This window comes from Bidens hawaiensis, unplaced genomic scaffold (assembly GCF_021521415.1).
Source record: "Bidens hawaiensis isolate Kalapana, Puna unplaced genomic scaffold, B.hawaiensis_p1.1 tig00035836_1, whole genome shotgun sequence".
NCBI lineage: Eukaryota > Viridiplantae > Streptophyta > Magnoliopsida > Asterales > Asteraceae > Bidens > Bidens hawaiensis.
The window spans coordinates 151,262-161,758 of record NW_027496216.1 but is presented as its reverse complement, the minus strand read 5'-3'; the positions used below and the strand labels follow the sequence as shown (position 1 = coordinate 161,758).

General features: G+C 32.5%; 1 protein-coding gene across 1 annotated transcript; it reads right to left on the bottom strand.

The window, feature by feature from the left end:
* Positions 1-352: 352 nt before the first annotated feature.
* Positions 353-7,267, bottom strand: LOC143587678 (uncharacterized). The gene is made up of 4 exons (XM_077068905.1): positions 6,553-7,267; positions 6,294-6,344; positions 6,132-6,204; positions 353-592 (listed from the first exon to the last, which is right to left on the bottom strand). The coding sequence occupies exons 1-4, from the start codon at positions 7,137-7,139 to the stop codon at positions 431-433; spliced, it is 873 nt and encodes a 290-aa protein (XP_076925020.1). The 5' UTR covers positions 7,140-7,267; the 3' UTR covers positions 353-430.
* Positions 7,268-10,497: the final 3,230 nt, after the last annotated feature.

Sequence of the window (10,497 nt, the reverse complement as noted above, 5' to 3'; positions counted from 1 at the left end):
TAATGTTCTGTGAATGTGCTTGGTATCATGATGCAACCTTAGGTACTACCACATAATAAAATTAAGGCTAACACATAATTAAGTGGCACATGAATTACAGTTCTTTTGGTATTGGTTTGAATATGCATGCAATCTTATATTTGAAGTGATGCCAACACTGAAAAGGTAATAAATTAAATATATGAAAATTTCTATGATTTTACAGTCATCTTATAAACGTTCCCCAAACAAAACCACATATGAGGTGATCAGCTACTTGTTGTAACTTGAAAGCAAATCTCCTTTGATCTTACTACTACTACTACAAAAACACTAACTCAAAACACAAGTAAACAAAAGATCAATCCAGCAAATTAACACATGCATGCATCAATATAATTAAGGGGACAAAAAGTTTCCCAATGTTACAAATTATGTTGTGAGTGTTGGGTCATGCAATTCTACCATAATGTAGCACCATAAGATGGTCCATTGAGGTAGCGGATGAGTTAATAAACACGGCATCCTTCTGGGGCCTATTCCATATGTTATCTCTTACATGTTGTAGGCTCAAAAACGGCAAAAGTTGTTGTCCTTTACATCTTATTTCTATCTGCTTAATTTCATAAATATAACCAAGGAGAATAATGTAATTAGTAACAAAGTTTAATGATGGTGGTGAACATGAAGCTAGTAAAGAAGATGCACAGGTATGTGATGTACAATTACATTATCATTACGTACGCATGAGGTGGGGGTTTGTTATGGGATTATGGATGGTGGGTCCTACCCATACATCTAACTCGGTTCAAAAGGAGGCTACTTTTTGTCTTTTCATACCTAGGACCCAATAACTTAACTTGCCATTCACACAGACACAAAAATATATATGATTTATTTGTATTGTTACAAAGGGATCCTAAACTGATTTATTAGCATTAGAGGTAGAGATTTCACATGCCACGTATTAGAAAAAAATGATCAAAATATTTATTTGATTGATCAATGTGTTGACAACATATCTGTTTAATCTATTAATTCTTAACATGCCAACCCTAAAACTCGTTGACCCGTTTTTTATTTAATCATTACCTGATGGTAATTTATCCTGACACTTGTTCAAAAGATTTCGTCGGAAGCCACTAATCTTATCAAAAGCCAAAAAAATATTATAAACCAAAATAATCTCGATGGAAGACAATATAAATCTCGTCGGACGCCAAAATAATCGCGTCAGCTCTGACAGTTTAAAATATAACTGGTGACACGACGGTTTTTTGAAGTATGACAGAATTTGATTGGTTAAAAGCATATTTGAGATTGAGTTTGAAAACAACTTATTGACTTGAAAACAACTTAACAACATATTGGCTCGATGGAACATTTAGGGCATGTTTGTGATTTAGTTTAAAAGCTGTTTATAGACTTATTGACTTGGTTTTTTAAAAAGCCAATAAGTTAAAAAAAAAAGTTTAACAAACACAAAAGTCTCTCTAATTTTGGCTTTTTATAATAGTTAAAAAACTATTTTCAAAAAGTCACAAATACTCTTTTGAAAAGCCAATAAGTTAAATAAGCAGTTTTTACTACATCTCAAACATATTCTAAACATTCCATCGAGTAATGAATAAATAGTGATCAGGTCACCATATTTTAATGTAAACATTTTAAGAATTGATCGATCAAATGAACATTTTGTCAACATCAACCGATCAAAATAAACATCTTGTTCATTATTCCAATAATTAGTTATACAGAAACCTATATATACCAGGGTAGATAAAAATGTTGAATGGGCTTCACCTTCTGCCACGATCGATACTTTAATAATTAGACTGCAATCATCATGCCATTAGACTAATTTCTTGTAATAATTTATCACGTACGTAACTTTATTAATTCTTTAGACCAAATGCCGAGGAATATTACTTCTATTCTCAGTTGCTTTATTTTGTATCCAAAATATACAAATATATCATCCATCATCATCCGCCAATCTCATGCACGTCTCTCTCTCCAACCATCCATTCCATTCCACATTTGCCAAACTTTATATATGTAAAATCAAAAGGCATTCTTCTAATATAAACCACTTACTTTACACCCTTGATTCTTTGTGGATGCATGAGTTTTCATATTTCTTAATCTTTGTAACTCTTATTTCGAACAAAGAGAGAAAAAAGGAAAGCAAATACTCATTGAACTAAGAAGGTTCTATATTAAGAAGTTAATTACATGCATAATTTAAAACCTAAGTATGTTTTTGTAAATTTATTTTCAAAGACTTTTATAATTTATACACACCCCTTGCATTTGACCAATTTTATTTTATTTTTTCAAAAATAAACTTTGACTTTTACCTTTCAACCGGCCTCTAGACATTCCCTTCTAAACCAATCAGATTGTACCATGTGTGACAAGTCGGCTAATCTTAGCTGCCACTTTTTTGAATGCAAAAATTTATAAAAAAAAAAGTTAGGGTGGCCCATGTCCTACTAACCAACCATTACTTGACACGAGTTCCAAATAGTCTAAATTAAGTCTACAACTCCAGTTTTTCAGCCGTATGCAGATAGGCAAAAATAAGGATGTCGGCTTGACTTCTTTTAGCCTCCATGCAGACGGCTAATACACCAGATTTGTAGGCTAAATATAGTATGCTTGAGACATGTGTCTAGTTTCATGTAATGGTTGGTCAGAAGGTGCGCCCCCCTAACTTTTTAAAAAATTCAGCGCTCAAGAAGTGACGACTAACATCGTTAACCTCCTTAGCCAACTATGCTTACGTGACGAACTCTCATCGAACTAAAATAAGGATGGTTATTCTATATCTATTTTAGTAAATAAATGCAGCCAATCATATCTATTTTGATAATTTTTTTCATTGCATTTTTGTGTTTTCATTGAAATGCACCACTTGATAAAACCTTATAATATAAGTGCTTGCTTTGAACCACAATATCGTGTAAAAAGTTACAATTAAGTAGCTAGGTCCCATGTGTGGGGTTCCTATCAATATTGTCGATCTATATATGTATTAGTGGTAGGATGCGAAAGCATGACGAAACTAACGCATGCGCCAAATTCGATCTCTACATGCATCTCAACTTGATTTCCAATTAAGGACCCACCGCCCATTATCAATCAATCGGAATTCCATACCAATCTTAGATTCATTCAAATTAAACCAAATATTATTCTCAAACCCTAACACTACATTTGAAGTTGCACCAATCTTTCAAAACGGGACATTATAGAGGTGGATAAAGCCCCTACACCACCCTGGGTGCATCATAAAGGACATTAAATAATATTAATAAGAGACATTAATCATTACATATGACCTTAAACATTCAGATAACGATATCATCGGCTAGCTTGGATATATATAATTATTTAGACAGTTAGCTTGGATATATATAATTATGATGCATTGCTAATGAACCATTTGGTTTTTATGGCAAATTAATTAATTGTTGGAATTGACATCATGGGAATAATTAAGGAGGTTGTCTTCCTCGAATCTTTACGTTGCTAGCTAGCTAATGTGTTTGTTTTATATACTAATAATATAATAACAATCAAATTGTAACACCCAGGAATATATAGTCAGTCTATATATATAATTCCTTCCAAAACAAGTAACTAAGAAGCCTTAGAAACTACAAAACTTAACTAAAGTCAAAATATTTAAAAAGCTTAATGAATCATCCTATCCATGTGTCTCAATCATACGGGGATCGATCATTGAGATATTATATATGCCTACTATACGTACGCCATATGAGTTTGACTTCCAATCTTAAATATTAATTTAAGCTTTAACATAAAAATACTACTTAAGATACCCTAATTAATTCTGTTAAGTATGCCAGACAGAATGTTTTATATATTTATATATATAACCGAACAACACGTATTATATAGATATATGCATACAATACTTGTATACATAAAACCAGTTATTAAGCAAATATAAATATTACTTTCAAAACTTTTTTTTTCATTGAATGCAAGTGTTCTTTGATGCTATCAAATTAGAAATAGTTAAAAATTCGTAGACCTAGAATCCTAGATGGATAGATAAAAGAGAATGTAGAGATAATGATATATATGGTTGTAGGAAATGAGACAAGTATTGGCAGACTTTGTTATTGTTGGCATGTAGCATGCATGTGTTGCAATCTCCCCACCTACTCTTAATTCCTCCTCATTATTTAGTGAGTAATGATATGTTTTTATAAAATTAATATTCGAAAAGTATTGTAAGAGAAGACATGAACTATAGCAAATGCCAATTAGAGGGGTAATTTTAGACAACGATTTTAAAAAGTATACCAATGTTATAAATTAATTTCTCTTCTTTTAGCCATTTTGTTTGTAAGAACTCGTTTGTTTCTCAACGGCGCCTTAGTAACGCCATTGAGAATAGCTTGATTGTATTCAAATAGTTATACACGTGTTTGTGAGAAGAGAGTACTATTAAGGTTATGAACACCGGTATTTTTTGTGGCATTGGTACTCGGTTCTTTTAAATATAGAAGTTTTCTAGACGAGTCTTATTTTTTTATGATAACATTCTATATAGAAAGGTTAGCATCATGAGACAGGAAATGTTGTGCAAAATATGCCACATTAGGGCACATGTTGGCATAATGGCAGTTGGTCCTGCAAAGATGACAATGGTGTGGTCGGCGACCTTGACCACCAAACTAACTAGTCTGACCATGAGTTTGAGAAGCTGAAGGCTAAGTGTAGGAATTACAGGCAGCCGACGATGTAGATGTTCCATGTAATGAGGTAAGAAACAACCCATGGCTCTCTGCATGGGTTGTGAGACGTTGAAGAGGAGGACGAGGATGAACAACTAGTTGAGCAGTAGAGAAAGTTTCAAACTCGAGTCCAAGACCACAAAAAAACTAATGGAACTTGTTGGACTCATCAACAATCAGACCAATGTATAGTTCATAGTTGATTGCATAGGGCTTTAAATTGCTCGTGGCAAAATAAACATTATGAGGAACACAACATACACAGGAGTATATATATATATATATATATATATATATATATATATATATATAATGATAAGCTAACCAGTGGCGAAGCTTGGACGAAGATGTCGAGGGAGCCAGACATAAATACGCATTAAAAAACCGGTTAACGGAGGGGGCCGGGATCAAATTTTCAGTTGGAAAATGATAAAATTACACTACGTATAAAAAATGTCATACGAAAATGGATAAATTTACACTCTGCACGAAAAAACAGAGTGGCCAGGGGCCACCCCTAACCCCCAACTATCCTTCGCCATTGAAGCTAACCACACTACTAGAAAACTGGCTTTCACTATGACCAATTTCTGAAAATCTCATGAAATTCAAAAAGAAATAAAAACTGTTATGTTAAAGTCACTTATAAGTTTTTATTAAAGCTTGATGTTGTATGACATGCTGTATGTTATCATGGTTAATTTAAACGTGTAGTCTATGAAACTTTAACAGTAAACCATAATGGAAAACATTTATTTATATATCCATTGATATATATTTATATGTAAGCAACACACCAAGCACGCTAGCTAGCTGTTTACTTGGGCAAGCAAATTGTTGATGGTGGCACGTAGTTTTCAACATTCCAATATTAATTAACTTGAGCCTTACACGATATGATCTTCCCTTCAGGTTTTGCCAAAGGATCATATATTACTTGCCATCGAATACACCGTTAATTAGCTAAATTAATTATAACACACACATACATGTATCTATATATGCATGTATCGATCATTCAATCTCTTAATTAACCATACATTACTATTATTAATTATAGTATTACCATACCATGAAGGCTACCTAGAAATGTACTTGATACCTAATTCTGATGTTACATAACATGATCATAACCAGAATACTTTCAGTCCATTTTAATTGGTTCTCATGTTTCTTCCACCAACCATATTCTATACACCTTAGCATACGATATTTAAATATAAGGAGACGATTAATAAGAGTTAATTAGAGGAAGGTGTGTGTAAGATATATGAGGACTTCCTAATGATATCTACCGGGTTGCGGTTAGATGCATGTTATATATTTGTGTGTGTAATACTCAGAAAATTAAGATAATATATGGGATTAATTATATATTACCTCAAATTCGCCATCCAGTTTGAGTTTATAAACCAAATACTTGATTAACAATCCGACAGTCGTCCTTCCATCCCTGTGTTAATTAAAATAAGGTAACGATTGATATATAAGAGTACACGGTTGCCAGATGAGTTTGTGTTTCAAACATGTTTTTTAACTTACTTGATTCTAAGGTAACTCTTTGGTAGTTGAGGCAAATATGGTTCCTTTGTCCTGCATTAATTCAATAATAAGAAGAAAAACCCATCAACGCCAAGATTAATACATACTTGACATTAATTCTTCAAATGATAATGAATGCTTAAATTAATACTTGGGTTTTCATGGTGACTTATTGCCACTTGGGTTGTAGGTAACAATATGGACACGGTGATATAATAAAAAAGGTGTGTGTTTAGCTGTTAATAAAATTATGACTTACTGGGTTTGAGATGCTTGAAGAATAAACCAAACACCAGAATAAGGTTTTGGGGGCGGATCCACCACTCTGAAGTCTATACAGAGTGGTGGTTGCCCTAAAGATGACGGTGCAGAAAGAGCGGTTAGTGGCAAATAATTATTATTGTCGTGGTATTGTTGATGATGGGACGAAGATGAATCAATAGCAGCCGCCATCCCTCCTAGGTGTGGTTGCAAAAATAACATAGGTGGTGGTTTTGTTATCGACCTAAAATTTGTAACTTGAAAACTAAGTTGTTGCTGTTGTTGCTGCTGTCGCTGGTGCTGGGGCGTTACTAAAGTTAACGACCATGTATCATGACCACCACTGCTAGTACTACCCGTTAATGATATTTGGTGGTTGTGAGAGGGTGAGGGTGACCCTCTATGGTGACCACTTCCTAGACTCAATCTAAGCCACCCTCCATCTTCTTCTTCTTCTTGATTAATATTATTATTAATATTAATATCTTTGGAGCTTGATCCTTCACTGCTAATACTAATATTATTCTCGGTTCGATGTGATCCATCCTCAGCCATGGGATCGGATCGTACGCCTGAAACAGTCATAATAACCACCCAAACTATTATCCTTGCTAATCATGTTGAAAAACATATTACAAACCCAACCCCCTTGAATACATGCAACTTGAAGAAACCCATAGATAACAATAGAAGAAATTAATATAAAGTTAGAAGTATAATAATATCCCCCATTGACCAAGAAGAAATTTTTTTAGAGCAAACTCTTTTGAGAAACAGAAACAAAGAGAGGGTTTTGTTATTAAATTCTGTGTAGAAATGGAGATGGTGTTGCTTTCTGTTCCATTAAATAATTGTTCTCTTTCTTAAAACATAAAACAACTTTTTTTTTCTCTATTTTCAACCCTTTTTGGTCCTGCACGTAAATACATTTTCTTTTCTTTTTCTACAAAATACTAATTCGTCATGATTTTAGACCTATTTTTTCCATGCTCCAGATTGATTGTTACCATGAAAATGATGATAAGCAGAAAAAAAAAATCAACTTACTTTTTCCCAAAAAAAAAGTAGATGATAATTAAATTAATTTTTTTATTTTTGCCATGTTTGACTTTTAGTTGGAAACTTTGTCAAAGAATCAGAAAATTAGGGTACGAATTTCCGAATATATGTAATAACAAGTAGCAACAATTAATCATTCACTTCTCTAATCCTTAAAAAAACTAAAAAGTAAAAAGTGACAACGTTGATTATTACTCTTCAGTATTTTTTACTGAAACTAAAAAGTATATATAAAGGATTTAGTTTGATTATTCGTTTATTTATATAAGTTACACATGTATAATTAGTCCTTTGTATGTTACATTATAACCGGTAGGGACTCATTTAATCTTTCTTATGACAAAGTCTTCAGGAACTCATAGAAGAAGTTAATGTACGTATACTCAAGGATAAAGTATGTTAACGAGTTTGATCAACATCAATTATACACTTGCTCAACATACTCCAAAATTAAATAATCAAGTGACTCCTCAACGTTCTTTGTATGTTATAATAAAGGTTCATACTGAAAATACTCAATCCGCCATTCACTATTCTCATAAGTCTCGCTGATCTTGAAGCTCTGTTGACTTAATTAATACTACGTTGACCTCTCTATTAACAAGTTTGCCAAATTTTCGAAATTACAAACTAGCTCATAAATAATGAAATTAGGACTATAAATAATTATGTAGACTATACTAATCAATGATTTACGCCATTATGCTAAATATGGAAAAGAGTTCAAGCTTGTAAAATTCAGGGAAAACTCTTGATTGATGAAATGATACATAAATGATGCAATTCGGGTTCAACTGTTCAGCCAAGTTGCCTTAGGCTATTTGCCACATATATGATCCACCGGTCATCGAACCCTAACTCTAATTGTAGCATGAGTTATGCGTGTTTGAAGTTTGAGTATTTTCTCCCATGTTACCCCAATAGTCTGACAATTTTTGGATTAAATCCTAATCATTTAATATGAAGAGATAAAAGGAAAATAAAAACATAAAACCTTAAGGACAACTGCATCAACAACAATGTGTACAACAAAAGATGTAGAAATGTTTTCTATGGTACTTTTTTTTGGTTATTTTCCCTTAAATTTAAAAATAGAGTTGAGATGTGTGATTAAATATGAATGCCCTCATAGCTTTTTCACCATGCCTTTATCCCTAAATTAAGTACTTGATCGTTTGACCAGTTGTTGGTATACATCTACATCGCTACACGCCTAATTAATGGAGGGTCACTTTGTGCAATAGTATTTATAACAAAGATCAAAATCCAGAAGAAAAGAAAATTGTACACTCATAGTTTATTTATTAATTAAGCATGAAGTTAAAATAAGTTGCCTTGGTAGCATGCATGAAACGATTTTTTGGATGCTACATACACATAAACATAAATAATATACATAGGAGAATTGGTAAAAATGAATTAATATATAATATAAGTAAGAAATTGAAAATTAAGAGCAACATGTAAAGCAGAAGGTTAGTGCTGAAATTGTTGGCTAGGAAATGATGACGATGATGATATTACCTGTCTTGGGTATTTTTAATTATATCAACATGTATACATATATAATAGATTAATATCAATTAAAAAATAGTTAAGAGTTATATAATTAGTTATTAATGGTGGTGTATGGATTGGCAGCACATCGTGGAGGATGTTTGAATAGAATGTTAACTCTTAACACATAAATTAATAGATAGAATATAATAAAGAGGGAATGATGGTGTTTCCCTGAGCTCTAAGCTGGAACAAAGAACCAGGAGAGACCTTTTCTACTATTTATTATATATCAACCAAATCATGCCTTTTTCTTTTAACACGAAAAGATTTTATTTTATTAATCATGTGACGTTTAGTCAGTAAATGAGCAATTTTTATATTAGGAGTAATGTAATGGTGTTGTACGTAGCCTAATATTGCCTATCACATCATATACATCACACTCACATAAATAAAATAAAAATATTTTCAAACACATCACACACGACAAACATCACCCCCCCCCCCCCCCCCCCCTATCGCCCTCTTATCGCCCGGGATGGGGGTGTTCATGCCACATATCGCCCCAAAAGTCGTCCAAGTACATACATGCTAAGTAACATATATTGTCTAATAATAATAAGTACCAATGACCAATCTATCATATTATGGAAACTCGTGACAATTACACAAACACATGCATGTCCTTATAAAAGATGATATGGCTTAAGCATAAGTAAAATTATTATGCATTGAAAAGAAATTGAGTATGTATTGAAATTAAAAGTGGACGAGTGTAAATTAAGGGAACATTTCTAAGTACATGTGCCCTCCACTGTTTGGCTTATGCTTATATATTTCCTGTACGGTATTCTCATGCACATGGAGAGATAATTTAACTTAATTACTGATTTTTGGTAGCAATATGATAATGTTAATTACTTTATAATTACTGGTAAACATAAAAAAATAAATTAGCATGTTATATATTATTTCTAACAATTTTAGTTAATGTATATGTTGTTATATTGAAAAAAAACATATAATATGTTTACATATAAACTTTATATCTAACAATTTGTTTGTGTTAATGGAGGAAAGTCAGGCAGGCCTCATGAGCTGATGCAAATAAACTAAGTGTTAGATGAAAAGTGGTTTATTAGTTTGATTCCGCTGCTGCATGTCTGAACTCTAGCATTAATAAATAAACAATTATAAGTGTTACATCATCTGCAGATGGATGCTGCATGCTCACCAATTAGTAATTACATACATCTGGTTTTTTAATTATTTTATTAAAACTGATACATGAGAGGCGTGGGCTTTGGTGACAGTGCAACTGCATGGCCATGGCTTTTCTTTTCATCTCTATTTTCTTTACCCCAAGATATTCCCTCAATTAATT